The following is an 18491-nucleotide window of genomic DNA, read 5'->3' on the forward strand; positions in this document are numbered from 1 at the left end:
CCTACTCAGAGGAATATCAATATGATTAACCCTTGCAGACCGAATAAAAGAAAATGCATTACACAGTGGTAAAACTACTCCGCACTTATTCCGCACTATTCAAATGCTATTGAATAAATATATAAGTATCCACGAAAGTAACATGTATCCATCACAGACATAAATCTTAGAGTTGATTTATGACTTACGGTAGTGAAAAACTTCACGAAAATTTCGGTCAAGATAGAGGAATTGATTCACATTCACCTCGTGATGCATATGTGAATATGACCATTCTTTTAGTTTTTGTTGAGAATAGTGAAGGCGAAAATAAATTGGCGGAAAGAAATTTCCATCATAGAATTTTGATTCCCAAATATATATGCGCGTGGGCCAATAGTGTTTATTATAGTTTTTGCGTTTGTTTTTTTGGAGATTTTATTTAAAAACAAATCATTTTTTAAAAAGACACATGATTTTATTCTTTACTTTTTGTTTTACAAGTTTAGTCTTTTTACAATGATTTTTTATATTTTGTGTTTATGGGGGGCGGGGATGGGAATTTGTGTTTTTCTTTGTTTTTTTTTTTGTAATAAATTTTGGAAAATTTTTATTTTTATTAAAAATAAAAAAATATATAACGTGAATATTTCAACATTCAAAACTCTACATTGGCATTACTATTCTTATCAAATAAAGTATATATTTTATATTTTTTTTGTTTTGTTTTTTTCAATATTGTGTTTTGTTGTGTGTTTTGCATTTTTTCTGATTTAAAAAATTTTGTATTAGAAATTATCATCCTGTTCATCATCATTATCATCGCTCTCATCAAGACAATAAGGTGACGATTGGTACTGCTGTCAGTCAGAGTCATTAATAGTTTTCTTCCGTTTTTTAGCCTGTGATGGTTTTTGCTTGGACCAATCCTCCTTAAAAGAGAAAAAGCATTAGTTAAGAAAACATTAAGAAAATTCTTTAACAAATCGAATGACTATTTCCAAGGCGTATTAAATTAAGGTAGTTCCACTATTACAAAATCAATAAGTCAGCAGAAAAGAAAAATTGTTTAAAAGTGTCTGTTTCTAAATATAAATAATTTCTATTTCTACGGTTTTAGTCGTAATAAAATGTCGATTAGTAGATTTTGCCAAACATCAAAAAATTCAAACTACGTTTAATTGATTTTGAAGATTACAAAAATTCTACTTCGACTTTTCAAAAGTAAACTTTCTGACTTTTTCCATAGCGGAAATGTCAATTTTTGGACTTTTTTTTTAATTTAAGAAGTCGCCATTTGACTTTCTGGTTAATTTTATAATAAAAAGAATTACTCACATTTTCCTTTCAACTTTTTTTGTGTGTTAAATAAATGATAATTAATATTTTAGCTATAATAAGACGTCGATTAGCAGATTAATCGATTTTGAAGATTACAAAAAATTCTACTTCGACTATTCGTCTTTTTTTAACAAAATTTCGATTAGTGAAAAAGTCGAGTTTCGTCTTATGTATATCGATACCTTAATGAAAATTAATGAGACCTTAAATTGTCGTTATGAGGCCAGTACTAACTTTGTGTTTCATATACATTGCAGTGAGTATTAAAAATCAAAAAGTTGGCTTTTTGAAAATATGAAAAAATGACTGTTTTGCGTTTATTTAAAGTCGTTTTCTTCCGTCACAACCACGGTTGCCACACGAGCAAATAATAATAATTGGGAGAAAATTTTTCCAAAAACTGATGTTAACATTTTATTTCCGTAATAAATGTTGTCAACATTTTAATTCTATAGAAAATTTTGTCAAAATTTTATTTCTATATACAATTTTATAAAAATTTTTTTCTACAAAAATTTTTGACAAGAATAGAAAATTTAATCAAAATTTATTTCTATAGAAAATTTTGTCAAAATTTTATTTCTATATACAATTTTATCAAATTTTTTTTTTATACAAAAATTTTTGACAAGAATAAAAAATTTAATCAAAATTTATTTCTATAGAAACTTTTGTCAAAATTTTATTTCTATAGAAACTTTTGTAAAAATTTTATTTCTATAGTAAATTTTGTAAAACTTCAATTTCTATTAAAAACTTTGTACAATTCTATTTCTATAGAAAATTTTGTCAAAATTTTATTTCTATAGAACATTTTGTCAAAATTTTATTTCTACAGAAAATTTGTCAACTTTTTATTTCGTGTTTTGTTTTTTTATTGTTGGTTTGTACTTCAATCATATTTGTTGTTTTGATCTCAGCTTTAAAACCATTGTGTTGACTAAACTACAAGAGTAGCTTATCCAACAGAGGAAAGAGAATGTTTGTCAATTTATTTGGGCAAAGCCCTATAGACTGCAATATGGTTGGATTTTTAATGTTGTAAAAATTTTATTTCTATAGAAAAATTTGTCAAAATTATATTTCTATAGAAAATTTTGTCAAAATTTTATTTCTATAGAAAATTTTGTCAAAGTTTTATATCTATAGAAAATTTTGTCAAAATTTTATTTCTATAGAAAATTTTGCCAAAATTTTATTTTTATAGAAAATTTTGTCAAAATTTTATTTCTATAGAAAATTTTGTCAAAATTTTATCTCTATAGAAAAAAAATTATTTCTATAGAAAATTTGTGACAAAATTGTATTTCTATAGAAAATTTGTGACAAAATTTTATTTCTATAGCAAATTCTTGCAAACTTTTATTTCTATAGCAAATTCTTGCAATTTTTTTTCTATAGAAAATGGTACCTCTTAATTGGAGAGGAACATTTTGCGAAATCTACCAGAACATCAAGGTTTCTACCAATCTACCAACAGTAAAAAATCTAAACCTCATCTAAAAATCTTACCTCACTAGAATTTTCATCAGATGTGTATATTGTTTTTACAGGATCCGAATTTTCACGAGTAGAATTGACCCAAGATCAACTTATCCCAAATTTTGCAATGAAAGAAGTAGTAGAATCGTTCATTGCAGAAAACGAGTGGGCATTGGATTATTGATTTCAGACTAGATATGGATTAAGATTCTAGATTATATTCTATGTTTGATAGAGAGAGCTTTTGCATGAAAGTTATCTCAAAGCTCTATGGTACATAATTTTAATGGCGTATTTTATTTAAATATAATGCACATAAATATATTATTTATCGAATTTGGATTTTGTTGAAAAAAAAATCATCTAATAATTTTAAATAGAAATATGGAAATATCGTGATGAATTGTATAATAAAAAAATGTTCACTATTTTTCGTTATACTAAAGCAAAAAATAAAATTGGAATGTTGACTTTATACAACCTTAAGCGAAGAATATATGATTTGGGAGAAATTAGGAATTCGAAAAAATCGATCATCTTTGAGAAAATACTAAATTTTTCACACATTCTAAATTCGAACAATGGGTTTTCCATAATATTCAAAATTTGATTCAATTTTTCGTTATCTTCTATGTCCTTTTTAATGGTGGTCAAAATTAACTTTTGATGTTAGCTCCAACGGAACGGCTCGACTTTTAAAACCGGATATGCATAGCAGTTTTGCTAATGAAAATTCCATAACGCATTATTGACTGTGTAATTTTTGTCCTCATAAGAAATGCATGGTCAAAATGTATTATTATTACGCAAAATTAATTTTCGTCGCTCTTAAAAGGACAAATTTTAATATCCGATATGCTCATTTCAACGTCATTTTATTTTACTGATATGGACACAATATATTTTGAAATATATATATTTTAGTATAAAACTACACTATCATGGTATAGATGTTAGGGCTGTCATTCAGGATTTATCCCGTCCCGAAAATCGCGGGATTTTTATTTTGAATCCCAGAATTTTTTTCACAGTTTCCGAACTTAACAACAATCACCAATCAATTAACACAAATCATCCAAAAATTCTCATTTTTGTGACTTTTATTGTCGTTTTTTGTTTAAAGAAATAGTCTTTTTTAATAACGCTCTCGTATTTTACAATAAATAAAACCTTTTAAATTTTTAACCGGAAATGTATCCATCACGGATATAATTCAACTCTCACATTGACTTACTTTAGTGAAATAATTTCGGTGAATTCGAAAATTTCGGTGAATATGAGGAGTTGAATATCAAGATCGTGGAATTGATTCCTATTTATTTATTTATTTATTAATCCACGAAGTAATACAAAAGCCCTAGGGCCAAAAAAACGCATTACATAGCAAAACAAAATATCTGAATTATAGAAAATAATTAAATTCAAAAACTTAAAATCTAGAATACCTAAATTACAAAAAAAAAATTACTTGACCATAGTATATTTGGCTCCCCAGCCATTTATAAATACATTTAAAAAATGAACACTAAAATATGCCCAATTATCCATGTTAAAGCACCCGAAAAATGTTGCAAAAGCTTACGCCTTAAAGCATTATTAGAGTGTGAAAAAGTCTGTAATTCAATAGGCAAATAATTCCAACAACGTGCCACACGAATCAGAAAAGATCTATCGAAGGTACTACACCTACTCAGAGGAATATCAATATGATTAACCCTTGCAGACCGAATAAAAGAAAATGCATTACACAGTGGTAAAACTACTCCGCACTTATTCCGCACTATTCAAATGCTATTGAATAAATATATAAGTATCCACGAAAGTAACATGTATCCATCACAGACATAAATCTTAGAGTTGATTTATGACTTACGGTAGTGAAAAACTTCACGAAAATTTCGGTCAAGATAGAGGAATTGATTCACATTCACCTCGTGATGCATATGTGAATATGACCATTCTTTTAGTTTTTGTTGAGAATAGTGAAGGCGAAAATAAATTGGCGGAAAGAAATTTCCATCATAGAATTTTGATTCCCAAATATATATGCGCGTGGGCCAATAGTGTTTATTATAGTTTTTGCGTTTGTTTTTTTGGAGATTTTATTTAAAAACAAATCATTTTTTAAAAAGACACATGATTTTATTCTTTACTTTTTGTTTTACAAGTTTAGTCTTTTTACAATGATTTTTTATATTTTGTGTTTATGGGGGGCGGGGATGGGAATTTGTGTTTTTCTTTGTTTTTTTTTTGTAATAAATTTTGGAAAATTTTTATTTTTATTAAAAATAAAAAAATATATAACGTGAATATTTCAACATTCAAAACTCTACATTGGCATTACTATTCTTATCAAATAAAGTATATATTTTATATTTTTTTTGTTTTGTTTTTTTCAATATTGTGTTTTGTTGTGTGTTTTGCATTTTTTCTGATTTAAAAAATTTTGTATTAGAAATTATCACCCTGTTCATCATCATTATCATCGCTCTCATCAAGACAATAAGGTGACGATTGGTACTGCTGTCAGTCAGAGTCATTAATAGTTTTCTTCCGTTTTTTAGCCTGTGATGGTTTTTGCTTGGACCAATCCTCCTTAAAAGAGAAAAAGCATTAGTTAAGAAAACATTAAGAAAATTCTTTAACAAATCGAATGACTATTTCCAAGGCGTATTAAATTAAGGTAGTTCCACTATTACAAAATCAATAAGTCAGCAGAAAAGAAAAATTGTTTAAAAGTGTCTGTTTCTAAATATAAATAATTTCTATTTCTACGGTTTTAGTCGTAATAAAATGTCGATTAGTAGATTTTGCCAAACATCAAAAAATTCAAACTACGTTTAATTGATTTTGAAGATTACAAAAATTCTACTTCGACTTTTCAAAAGTAAACTTTCTGACTTTTTCCATAGCGGAAATGTCAATTTTTGGACTTTTTTTTTAATTTAAGAAGTCGCCATTTGACTTTCTGGTTAATTTTATAATAAAAAGAATTACTCACATTTTCCTTTCAACTTTTTTTGTGTGTTAAATAAATGATAATTAATATTTTAGCTATAATAAGACGTCGATTAGCAGATTAATCGATTTTGAAGATTACAAAAAATTCTACTTCGACTATTCGTCTTTTTTTAACAAAATTTCGATTAGTGAAAAAGTCGAGTTTCGTCTTATGTATATCGATACCTTAATGAAAATTAACTTTTTGTCGTTATGAGGCCAGTACTAACTTTGTGTTTCATATACATTGCAGTGAGTATTAAAAATCAAAAAGTTGGCTTTTTGAAAATATGAAAAAATGACTGTTTTGCGTTTATTTAAAGTCGTTTTCTTCCGTCACAACCACGGTTGCCACACGAGCAAATAATAATAATTGGGAGAAAATTTTTCCAAAAACTGATGTTAACATTTTATTTCCGTAATAAATGTTGTCAACATTTTAATTCTATAGAAAATTTTGTCAAAATTTTATTTCTATATACAATTTTATAAAAATTTTTTTCTACAAAAATTTTTGACAAGAATAGAAAATTTAATCAAAATTTATTTCTATAGAAAATTTTGTCAAAATTTTATTTCTATATACAATTTTATCAAATTTTTTTTTTATACAAAAATTTTTGACAAGAATAAAAAATTTAATCAAAATTTATTTCTATAGAAACTTTTGTCAAAATTTTATTTCTATAGAAACTTTTGTAAAAATTTTATTTCTATAGTAAATTTTGTAAAACTTCAATTTCTATTAAAAACTTTGTACAATTCTATTTCTATAGAAAATTTTGTCAAAATTTTATTTCTATAGAACATTTTGTCAAAATTTTATTTCTACAGAAAATTTGTCAACTTTTTATTTCGTGTTTTGTTTTTTTATTGTTGGTTTGTACTTCAATCATATTTGTTGTTTTGATCTCAGCTTTAAAACCATTGTGTTGACTAAACTACAAGAGTAGCTTATCCAACAGAGGAAAGAGAATGTTTGTCAATTTATTTGGGCAAAGCCCTATAGACTGCAATATGGTTGGATTTTTAATGTTGTAAAAATTTTATTTCTATAGAAAAATTTGTCAAAATTATATTTCTATAGAAAATTTTGTCAAAATTTTATTTCTATAGAAAATTTTGTCAAAGTTTTATATCTATAGAAAATTTTGTCAAAATTTTATTTCTATAGAAAATTTTGCCAAAATTTTATTTTTATAGAAAATTTTGTCAAAATTTTATTTCTATAGAAAATTTTGTCAAAATTTTATCTCTATAGAAAAAAAATTATTTCTATAGAAAATTTGCGACAAAATTGTATTTCTATAGAAAATTTGTGACAAAATTTTATTTCTATAGCAAATTCTTGCAAACTTTTATTTCTATAGCAAATTCTTGCAATTTTTTTCTATAGAAAATGGTACCTCTTAATTGGAGAGGAACATTTTGCGAAATCTACCAGAACATCAAGGTTTCTACCAATCTACCAACAGTAAAAAATCTAAACCTCATCTAAAAATCTTACCTCACTAGAATTTTCATCAGATGTGTATATTGTTTTTACAGGATCCGAATTTTTCTTATTATTAGCACTTGAATTGCTGGAATCTTTTTTTGATGTTGGCGGTTTGCGTCCTCGTCCACTGCCTCCACGTCGACCAACAGCTGTTGTTTCATCTTCGGCAGCCAAAGAAAATAAGTCGCTATATTGTTTCTATATGCAGAAAGATATTATATAGAATATATCCAATATTATTTTTATAATTGAAGATTGTTTATCCAATAAGTGAACATTACCTTTGTGCTTTCTGTACTATGTGTGTAGGCGGTTTGTAATGCTCTTTGCATGGTATCATGTACATATAGGCCAGTGCCAGTACCATGGCGACAACTTCTTCGATAATGCTCCAAATGGCTTAATACCTGTGAAGAATATATCATTATTGGCGAAATGGAAATGAAATATCAGTCTTAACCTGATCTGCTGATGGTGAGCTATTTAAGGCGGAACTTCCCTTGAGAGGCCTTTTTCGTTTATTTGGGGATGAAGAGGGATACTTTGATGTTAACAGTGATGCTATAATTTCAGACAGTTTTTCTTCGCAACGTTGACACCAAAACCTGCAAAAACCAATAACCGACTATATGTTAACAAAAAATTGAGTGGTCGACGTTTGTATCTTTATTGGAAACATTTTTGTAATTTAAACAAAAAAATATTTTCAGAAGGAAAATGCACGATAATTTATACCTGAGATTTTTTTGGAAATCCGGATTTTACACATACACAGAAAAAATATGAACAACATTTTTCCAATTTAAATTTTATTGGAATTTTCAATTAAAACTTTAATTGATTGAAAAATTATTTTAATCAAAAAAAGTTGTATTTACTGAATTCTAATTGGATGAAATAATTTTTTAATTGACGTTGTTGTACAACTTCTATAATTTCTGTGATTGAAGAAATTTCAATAAAAAATTAATTGAATCAATTGAAAAACTTCATTTGTGCGCAAAAATGCTTAAAATTTGTTCACTCGCGAGTTGGTGTGAGTACAGAGTTACTCTGACTTCATTTTAATATACTTTTTTTGTAATAATATACAGCTTACCTCAAAGCGGAAGTTACAAATGGATCACCACGTGATTTCGTCTCTCTACTTAAAAGTAATCTTATTAACTCATTTGTAGGCTCTTCACTTTTCAGTAGTAATAGTAGATAACCCAAAGCTTCCGGATGATTGGCAGATTCTAATTCGGGTAATATGTCCTATAAAATACAAAATAGAAATCATAAAAGCTATATATGCCAAAAAATATTCTTAGAGAATTTTTCAACTTACTTGCAGACATTTTAGTGGTACATCGTGGGCCTGAACTAATTGCCAAAGACATAGCTGTTCGAATGTTTCGTAACCTAAACTATCACGTATACAGTCAATTAGTCCATCCGGTTTGAATAGCGTTAATTTCCCTTGGGCCACATAATACATTAAATCTCGAAGGTTTTTAGCGTCAATACATCTCAGTGTTATGCGCAGCAAATCACTATTATTGATTGCTGTAGACTTAAATTCCCGATATATATCGGGAAGCAGCCATAAGTATATGTTTGTATTTTCTTTTTCTAAAAGATCCATGTCACGCGTTAAACAATCGTCCATCTTTTCGTCTACAGCATCACAAATCATGCGATATATATTCGTTTTGAATTGTGCCGACTGCTGGGCATTCTTCCGAGTCTGTAACTTGACATGAACTTTCATAAAATACAATAGCAGAAATCCAGTTTCTGGAATACGTGTACAGATCTCGGTAAGCAGTGTCTGAAATGGTTTTTTACTTTTATCCTCATTCTCATAGAGAAACCGAAATAGACCAAATATTGGGTAGCTTATACTTTTGGCGAGATTTTTCTCGTCTGTTTTACTTTCAGGGAAGATATTTTGCACTGGTAAAGTTTCGCGTAAGATTAAATGCGTATTCGAGATCACATACTGAAGCTGTGCATCATCTAAAGCTGAAGCAGGCAAAGATCTAAAATCTTCTAAAAATGCCTCCCAAGTGAATGAATTGCGTTTGGTAACGAATGTTTCGAAAGTGTCGCTTATTGAGGCAGGAAGATCAACTTTTTCCGGTTTTTCAGGCTTTTCTTTTAAGCGTACTTTTGACAGAGGCAAATCATCGTCATCATCTGTGTTCTCCTCATTTTTAACATCTTTAATGTCCTCATCATCTTCACTGAAGGCCGCTTCGGTTTCCAGATCATTTGATTCGGGAGGTATTATCGAAAGCTTATTATCTTCGTCGGCCATGTTTGTCGTATTTACTATTGCAATACCACCGCTTGTCCCACCCCCACCACCACCACTATCAATAGGATGCACATCCATTAAATCTACAGTATTTGAAATGTGGGGCTGATAATTATTTTGCAGATGTTGGAGTTCATGTTGTTGCTGGAGCTGTTGAGTTGTGGGTCCACCAGCGCCCACACCTGCAAACATCATTGTTCCTTGGTGTAAAGAACGCTGATCTGCTTCCTTTTTGAAAACAGGAGCTTGAATGATGGAAGAAGCTGGATACATGGGTGGCCCAACATTACCAGATGGTACAGATGGGGAAACAAATTCGCGAAAATTCTCTCGTATTAGCATACGTAATTCTCGATCCAGTTTTTGCGATTCGAATAAAGGTTGAATGTTTGGAATGACCTGTGACAAACGAAAATAGTTTATAGGTAACAAAATATGTGGAATAGCTCAAAAAGAGAGTATATATCACCTGTTTTTCTAAAATTTTATTCAATGAATTGTAAACGCCCATCCTAATTTTGTCCTCATGTTTTAAACAAAAGTTCTTCATAATACGACACAGAAAGTCCAACAGTGTACTACTAACACTGGGATGATTACGTATTGAGTGATACATGACTAATATACCCGGCTCCACATTCATGATGTTATCTTTCATGGGATCGAAAAATAACCAATCGTAGAAAAGAGATAGTTTTGCATTAGCCGATGCTATGGTATTCGTACAAGATGATATTAACCATCCAATGATTGCCCATCTTGGAATTATATCGGAACATAGCATGTCGTTTGAGGGATGTATTACATTGATGATGAAACGAATCAAATCCGAACGCAGAGAATGCGATTCAGGTGTGGCAAAATATTTATCTTGAAACCAATCTTGATAGCGTTTTTGATTCCCAAATTTAACCGAAGAAGCGAGGAAGTGTAATTTACGTTCAACTTCAGGTGTAAGGCGACATTGAAGAAAACGTCGACTAGTGCGTATTTGTAATAAATGCCAAATACCATTGAATGTAGGATGCAGACTTTTAGGATTGTGCAGTATATCTCTCCATAGTTGTTCAAATTCGGGTATGCGAGCTACATTCTGTAGTAAACTACAAAAATGAAAGAAAGAAGGAAATTTGAATGGTTCATATGGTTAAAAATATTTAATAAGATTTTAGTATTACCGTACACTATTATAATTCTCATATGATACACATTTAATTTTTACCATTTATGAGTCCAACTTACCGTACAAAATCCCTTCCCAATGGTATTATGTCCAAAAATCTTTCACGTATCAACGATATAACAAATTTTACCTCCTTGTGCCTTAAACCCGTTAATGCCGGACTAGCATGATCCTCGATCAGACGCACGTAACTATATACTACCGTTTGGATAAGAAATGATTGTGTTTCCAGCCATGGTCGATATTCTATGAATATGTCTAACAGACTTTCAACTAGAAAAAGATTTTTCGGTGTCACATCACCACCACCAGCTTGGCGCAAACAATTCCATATAATGTTTTCAACATTTAGAACTTGATGTTTTACAAGTTCTCGTAATAACCATATAAGTTGACGTCGAGCGATTTCTGTAAGTTTGTTGTACTTTTCTGCCACCAACATAGTCAAATTTGTGACTACCATATTCATGCCATCGCGAGCAACCAGTGTAAGATCTCTGTAGCTTTTTGGTGCTAGCGCTGGATCGCTTAACATGATATATAGGAAACCAATGGATATCTCTTCATGTTGCTTCTCTTTACATACAAGCTGGGATAGTTTATCATGCATATCCTTATCACTAAGTCCATTGATCTGTTGTTGCAAATTAATGTATGCACGTTCAAAACGCTATAATTGAAAATATAGAGTATGGGATTAATTGTAATGGTTATTAAAAGAAAATGTTGTAGGTACCTCCTCCAAATCATCTTTAACATCAACGGCAGTGCTTTGGAATAATTTCGAAATGTATGGGATCTTTTGAGTTGTTTCCATCTGCTGTTGTTGCTGTTGCATTTCACCAAGGTCTTATGCTTTGTTCTTTTGAAAATGCTCCCAGCTTCCCCAATTTACCACCTTATCACGAACAACCTGCTTATGTAGGCTTTGGCGTTGCTTGGACAAACAATAATTTTAGACTCCTTCGTAGTACCACACAGAAACAGCAGAATCCAACCAATCGTACGCACACAAATACAGAGACGCACCAATATCGAGTGTGCCAATGTTTACATTCACCTTTCAATTAATGTTTTCACCTAACTGTTAACTTTGCCAAAAACGGTGCATGTTTTTAAATGATATAAAATATATTTAATTATATTATTTGCAAATCAATGCTGTCTAAAATGTAAGAAATCTTCTAGTGAAAACTGGAGAAAAACTCTCTCTTCAAAGAATTCACTTCGTTGGTCTTCTTCTTGTTAAGCAACAAATGACAAATGTACAGTGTTGCCACTGTCGATTTGTGCTGAAAATATAAAAAATACACATGATTGATTACTAATAAATCGGTTTTATCGGACATGCTTGTGCATGAAAATCGAAGTAACTTTTTTGTTTACTTTGATATTCTATTGTGCATATAGCAAATATATTAATATTGCATCAGCATCTTTGCCACCATTCCACAGTTTGTTTTCATTTCCATCTCTACCATCGGCTCTTAACTAAAGGTGGGCATTAAGTTCGAATTTAGCCGCTAAAATCGTCATTTTCCCACAATTACTTTTCTTTAGTAATCCAATTTAAGGAATACAAACTTTGTGAAAATTTGCTTTGGGCTATTCCCCATCAAGTTATAATAAACTTTGCAACAAATATGTATACTTTATGCATTTTTTTTGCTGATTTAGTTTTCACTTTAGCGGCTAAAGGTGGGTACTATGTTCGGTTTTCGAGTTGAAAACCACTTTATTTTCGCGATTACTTTTCCTTAAATAATCGAAATTATAAATGAAAACAAACTTATTCCTGTAAAGTCTTGTCGAAATCTAGAGAAACAAGAAACATCGCATCAATTGAGTTAATTTATCTGCTTTATATTGGACTGTTTTAATAAAGTAACCACGAAAATTGCAACGCGAAAAGCAAACATAGACTTACCTTAAACTCGAACTTAATACTCACCTTAAAGGTGGGTATTCCCCATCAAGTTATAATGAAATCTGCAACAAATACGTATAATTTTATGTCTTTTTTCATTTACAACTGTGAAACAAGAACATAGCACTGGACTGGAAACCAGTTTGTTTCAACGGTAACTTGAAGCGGAACAGTTCAAATAAGTTTTTAATTTGATAAAATTGGTTAAAACTATAGTATTCGTCATATATATTTTTCAACTTTAATTCAGAGCTTTTGGTGTAAAAATGGATCATTTAGTACCAAAAAGAGATATCGAGTGATTTTTAAAAAAATCATCGAGTGATTTAATTAAAATCGCAGCATTTTGTGCGCGAATAGACCTTATAGCAGGACTTGATTGGGCTTTGTGAATTGGCGCTATAATTGTAGTATGGCAACGCTATTTGATAGGTTTTGTCATCTTTTGCCACCGATTTCGGCATTTCGATTGACTGTCACAAATTCCATTTATTTTCTATTTTCCACAAGCGTCTAAGGTTTTTGAATACTAAACAAAGCGGTATAAAGTTTAAAATGCCTTACGCTAATCAACCATCCGTAACTATCACTGAGTTGACCGACGATAATGTGAAATTTGTTTTAGAAGATACAGAGCTAAGTGTAGCAAATAGTTTAAGACGCGTTTTCATAGCAGAAACACCAACATTAGCTATTGACTGGGTACAGCTGGAAGCAAACTCCACCGTATTGTCTGATGAATTCTTGGCACATAGAATTGGTCTAATACCTCTGATATCTGATGAAGTTGTCGAACGTCTGCAATATACTCGAGATTGCATCTGTTTAGATTTCTGTCCAGAATGTAGTGTTGAGTTCACTTTGGATGTTAAATGTACAGAGGATTCCACAAGGCATGTGACAACGGCCGATTTGAAATCCAGTAATCCTAAAGTACTTCCAGTAACATCACGCCATCAGAACGACGAAGATAATGAGTATGGTGAAAGTACTGATGAAATCTTAATAATTAAATTGCGAAAGGGTCAAGAATTAAAGCTTCGAGCATATGCTAAAAAAGGTTTCGGCAAAGAACACGCAAAATGGAATCCAACTGCTGGTGTCTGTTTTGAGTATGACCCTGACAATTCAATGCGTCACACTTTGTATCCCAAACCTGATGAATGGCCAAAAAGTGAACATACCGAATTGGATGATGACCAATATGAAGCTCCATATAACTGGGAGGCTAAACCTAATAAATTTTTCTATAACGTTGAATCGTCCGGAGCTTTGAAACCGGAAAATATTGTAATAATGGGAGTCCAGGTATTAAAAAATAAGTTGTCGAATTTGCAAACACAACTCAGTCATGAGAATCAAAACGATGCTCTTGCTGTATAATATGGTCTGAATGATTTTTTTCGTAAATAAACACATTTATTATAATAGCGATAAAAAACAGTTGTGGTTTTAATCCTTAAATAGATTTTCGATATTAATGCCACCAACGGAGGATTTTGATGTTGTTTTGCCATGGGTTTCCGATTCCTTAACTGTATCCTTTTTCGAATTTGAGTCTTGCAAATGTTTGGCCTCGGCAAACGCATCGCTAATGCTCTGCTTATTTTCTAATCCTTCTTCCATAGAACTACCTCCATGAGCATCTGTTCGCATTTCTGCTCTTTGTTGCTGCAATAACTCCATTGCAGTTTCAAATACTTTTTCGTCATCTAGAGGACCTTGAGATTTCAAGCCTTGGTATATTTTTATAAATTGCTGTGATTGAGTCCCCCTTCTTCGATCAATCAGGCTAACCATTTCTGGTTGTTTTTGAGACTTGTGGAATTTCCTATAAATAAACAATAAGGTATGATAAAGACCGGTACATATTTAATAGGACATTTTCGATGTGATTTCATGAGAATGAGTGACAATTCTTAAACCAATGACAGAATATGTTAGTCTATAAGCGTGCATTCACCGCCGTTCAGGTAGAAGTTAATCTTAAAGGTGAGTACTACTTTCGTTTTTTTAATAAAAACTTTAAATCAAAATTACATAAATTCATGCGACGACGTCTACATTTTTTATGAAAACTTGCCAAAACTTGGATGGGAACATTTTAATGTATTGCTTGTATTATCGGCTCGAAAACAGAAATACAGTTTGTCAAGAAAGTGTTTTGACAATGGGATAAAAATTATGTTTTGTTCCAAAATTAAATATAATGCAATTTTAAAAAAATATTTTATTATGTATTTTGCAAAGTATATATACGTACACAGAATTAAAAATTTAATAAAATATTTAATATTTCAATTATTTCTAGAATTTGAAATATTTGGCAATGTCAAAAGACTTTCTTGACATACTGTATCTATCCACCTTAACATTCCAATAACTTCAAAAATAAATACGTTCTGATTTTGAACTCTATTTGTTCCTATTGTCCCTCAAATGATACTCTTTTTTTATACATTTATGTATTAATTAAAGAATTTCATTAATCTTGAACGTCTCCGAAACGGATCTCATAAATGCAAAATTTATATTCTTAATACTTACGCCCTAATTGTATCTTCTTCATAAAATATATTTTTAATGGCTATTTGTGGAGCAGGTCTATCAAATCTTGGTTCCAATTTTGGTGGGAAAGTCTCGTATATATCATACCACAGTGGTTTGTCTTCAGGCTTCATTGCACCGGAACGCAATAGACCAGAAACCCTAAAGCGAACAAGAGTTAGAATGTGCTTATAAAACTACTACAACATTACCTGGTAAAGATTGTTCCTATTTTTTCCAATCTACTTTGGGCCATTTCTAATACAGGAATTTATTTTTCTTTGAAATATTACGAAATACCATAAGTACCTGCAAATGAAGTAAATTTCGGCGATGAGTGTTTACAACTGCCAGCTGATTTCTTTGCGTTATCGATAACTCAGTTGAAAATTTATACACATCGATTTATACGAAGAGTACAAATAAGTTCTTATAAAATAGCAAATACATTTTCTATTTCATTACGGATTATTAAAAAAATTTAGCCAAATAAGGAGATCCTTTAAGGGTCCCATTAAAAAAGATATAAATAAAGAAATTAATTCGTTATATTTGTGATTGCCATATCGAATAAGAAGAAGCATTTTGAAATAGTATCATCTCTAATCCATGCGATGTAAACAAAAACACGTTGTCTACTCACCTTTGGAAAACATATTTTTTAATAATGGGTGCTTTAGCTGAGGTAAGTTTACTCCTGTTTATTGTTCATAGCGGATGATTATATTAACTTATTTCTAGGTAGCTGGTGATGAAAACAATGGCGAAGGATCCCGTACCTTTGTCTTCCAGGATGAAGGGCACACTTTAGGAAACGCATTGAAAACAATCATTAGTCGTTATCCGGACGTTGATTTCTGTGGATATACCATACCCCATCCCACAGAAAATAAATTGCATTTTCGTATCCAATCTTCACAAGGCCGTGCTATTGATATATTGAAGCGGGGTCTTGAAGATTTAGAGAAATTATGTGACCATACCATCGATACATTTGAGAAGGAAATAAAACAATTCAAAGTGCCAGCAACATAAGAAAATATACACACTTTTTATTTCTATTTTATTAGCTCATAAATAAACTAGTTAATACATATACTTTAAGTCAGACCACTGAACGAGCCTTCTTGGAATCCTGATTTGGTTTGCGCAAATGGTGATAGTTGGGTAATACTTTACGTAGGAAATCGATCTGTAACGTTTGATGCTGTGGAAAATATTAGTAATTGTTTTTAATTAAATATATTATTGCAATGGGCGTGCACAAATGAAATCAATATTCTGGGACTAAAATCTATAGGATTTTTTTTGTAGAATTTAAGAGTTGTCCAACAATAATCCAGCAAAGGGGAAAACAGAAGTTATTCGACAAACATATCTTTTTAAGCACATCGTACAATCATTTTCTGTCCGATTAAGTTCTTTTGTATAAGTCTTATTAATACGCTATTTAGCGGTTTTAAGTAAAAACACAAATTATGAACAATTAAATGTCGATAAAAAGAATTGAAAATCTATAAAAAAAAATAAAACAATATAATAATTTTTCAACAACCGCGATGGCGAATCTGTGCCGTTTTTTAATAACGAAAAAACCGATGCATAGAGAGAAAAAAATATTTCAGAAAAAAATTATAAAAAATTCGATGTTTGAGAGATTTGAACCTTCCTTCTTCATTTTTGGGCTGGGACGCTCTGTTTTGGTACCAAAAAACACAGTTTGAACTTGGTCCGAGCGAAAAAGTTTTTTTTTTAATGAAAATTGATAAAAATACTAAAAAGTGAAATTTGTGAAACGGGTTTTTACTCTTTTTAAATTTCTTTGTCCAAACGAACAATACAAAGGATAGAAAAACGATGTATTTCCGTCCTATTACAAACCCATGATTATTTGAACTACGTTATATTGCACTACATTATGATCACAAGATGGGGATCCAAACTATTTTTTTAAGCTCGTTTTTTGCTAGGAAGAGAATATAACCAACAGAAATAAAGCTTTAATTATGTGGAAAACAGTTTTTTGATATGAAAATACTTGAAAGAACCCAAATTTTTTCCTAAAAAAGCAACATCATGATTGCAATTAGGTGGCAAATTCCTTTATAGAGGTAACTGATAAAGTGATTAAAGTTATTCTTCAAACATTACAATTTCAAATTGCATTAATGTTAACATTCGATTAAATGTCCCAATTTGTCCAATAATTTTATGACAATATATTCTTTTTTTTGGTACTGGAAACAAATGCTTCGTTGACTTCTCATCACCCCCAAATATTTCCACAATCTCATATGTGCACCAAACCAATGCAAAAGAATATCATACTCTTTTCAAACTTACTGCATATTTATCAATAGCTTCTCTTTGTGACGAATCACGTCCATATATTACAGTACTTTCAGGTAACTGTTGTTTACATTTTAAACTAACAGCCGCACCCACAATACATCCATTGGTTACAATGACATCGGGTCCCACATAGCTTTTACATTCGAATACATTTTTATCACCAATTTTGTGGGCTTCTACAAGGCAACCCACTTCGAAAACATTGCTAGCTCCAATAACCAATGTTGGGGCAGTTTCAAATTTTCCTGTTTCCTTTAGAAGTTTTTGTTCCTCAGTTAAACGATATGCTATTGTTGCATACTCTTCCACAATGCAATTTTCACCTAATATAATGGGTCCAGCTTCGGCTAGAATGGATGCACTGGGATGTATGACACATCCTTGCGATATTGTGATGTCACCACGAAGTATGCTTTCTTCACAGACAATTGATCTGTTCATTATTTTAATGCTTATGAAAAATAAAAAAATACATTATAATATGAAAAAAACTAAATGTGCGGCAATTTACTCATTGTTATCTGCTGGAGGCATCCTTAATCGAAAATATTATAATACTCCAACTGCTGAATTTTGTTATAGTTTATTTTCTTTTCCTCTATGTCTTTTTTGTTTTCTTGCTGACTGTTTAATCTTGCTGTCGCTTTCACTGGTTGTGTTCATATAGTTTTATACATGAATCAGCTGGGGATACAGTTAATACATAATAAAACAAGTAGGTAGTGTTTGCGGAACAGATGATTCTAATTAAAACAAGTAAGGAAAGTCTAAAGTCGGGCGGGGCCGACTTTATTATACCCTGCACCACTTTGTAGATCTACATTTTCGATACCATATCACATCCGTCAAATGTGTTGGGGGCTATATATAAAGGTTTGTC

General features: G+C 30.7%; 5 protein-coding genes and 1 long non-coding RNA gene across 6 annotated transcripts; 2 read left to right on the top strand and 4 right to left on the bottom strand.

Annotated features, from left to right (window-relative positions):
• Positions 1–435: 435 nt before the first annotated feature.
• Positions 436–3154, bottom strand: LOC142224325 (uncharacterized). The gene is made up of 2 exons (XR_012719121.1): positions 2833–3154; positions 436–911 (listed from the first exon to the last, which is right to left on the bottom strand). It is a non-coding gene; the product is annotated as an uncharacterized LOC142224325 (long non-coding RNA).
• A 1768-nt stretch (positions 3155–4922) lies between these two features.
• On the bottom strand, positions 4923–12029 carry IntS3 (integrator complex subunit 3). Its single transcript, XM_075294093.1, has 9 exons — positions 11522–12029; positions 10845–11455; positions 10072–10705; positions 8631–10001; positions 8400–8557; positions 7761–7905; positions 7582–7707; positions 7310–7498; positions 4923–5397 (listed from the first exon to the last, which is right to left on the bottom strand). The coding sequence occupies exons 1-9, from the start codon at positions 11621–11623 to the stop codon at positions 5329–5331; spliced, it is 3405 nt and encodes a 1134-aa protein (XP_075150208.1). The 5' UTR covers positions 11624–12029; the 3' UTR covers positions 4923–5328.
• Positions 12030–13137: 1108 nt separating this feature from the next.
• On the top strand, positions 13138–14153 carry Polr2C (RNA polymerase III subunit RpII33). Its single transcript, XM_075294095.1, has one exon. It carries the CDS (start codon positions 13268–13270, stop codon positions 14093–14095), a length of 828 nt encoding a protein of 275 aa, XP_075150210.1. The 5' UTR covers positions 13138–13267; the 3' UTR covers positions 14096–14153.
• On the bottom strand, positions 14110–15630 carry mRpS23 (mitochondrial ribosomal protein S23). Its single transcript, XM_075294096.1, has 3 exons — positions 15472–15630; positions 15260–15421; positions 14110–14543 (listed from the first exon to the last, which is right to left on the bottom strand). Exons 1-3 carry the CDS (start codon positions 15513–15515, stop codon positions 14165–14167), a joined length of 585 nt encoding a protein of 194 aa, XP_075150211.1. The 5' UTR covers positions 15516–15630; the 3' UTR covers positions 14110–14164.
• A 118-nt stretch (positions 15631–15748) lies between these two features.
• On the top strand, positions 15749–16363 carry Polr1D (RNA polymerases I and III subunit AC2 l(2)37Cg). Its single transcript, XM_075294098.1, has 2 exons — positions 15749–15944; positions 16001–16363. Exons 1-2 carry the CDS (start codon positions 15927–15929, stop codon positions 16292–16294), a joined length of 312 nt encoding a protein of 103 aa, XP_075150213.1. The 5' UTR covers positions 15749–15926; the 3' UTR covers positions 16295–16363.
• DCTN6-p27 (dynactin subunit 6) lies at positions 16281–18280 on the bottom strand. Its single transcript, XM_075294097.1, has 3 exons — positions 18123–18280; positions 17603–18062; positions 16281–16466 (listed from the first exon to the last, which is right to left on the bottom strand). Exons 1-3 carry the CDS (start codon positions 18143–18145, stop codon positions 16365–16367), a joined length of 585 nt encoding a protein of 194 aa, XP_075150212.1. The 5' UTR covers positions 18146–18280; the 3' UTR covers positions 16281–16364.
• Between the last annotated feature and the right edge of the window lie 211 nt (positions 18281–18491).

Source organism: Haematobia irritans, chromosome 2 (assembly GCF_050003625.1).
Source record: "Haematobia irritans isolate KBUSLIRL chromosome 2, ASM5000362v1, whole genome shotgun sequence".
Taxonomy (NCBI): Eukaryota; Metazoa; Arthropoda; class Insecta; order Diptera; family Muscidae; genus Haematobia; species Haematobia irritans.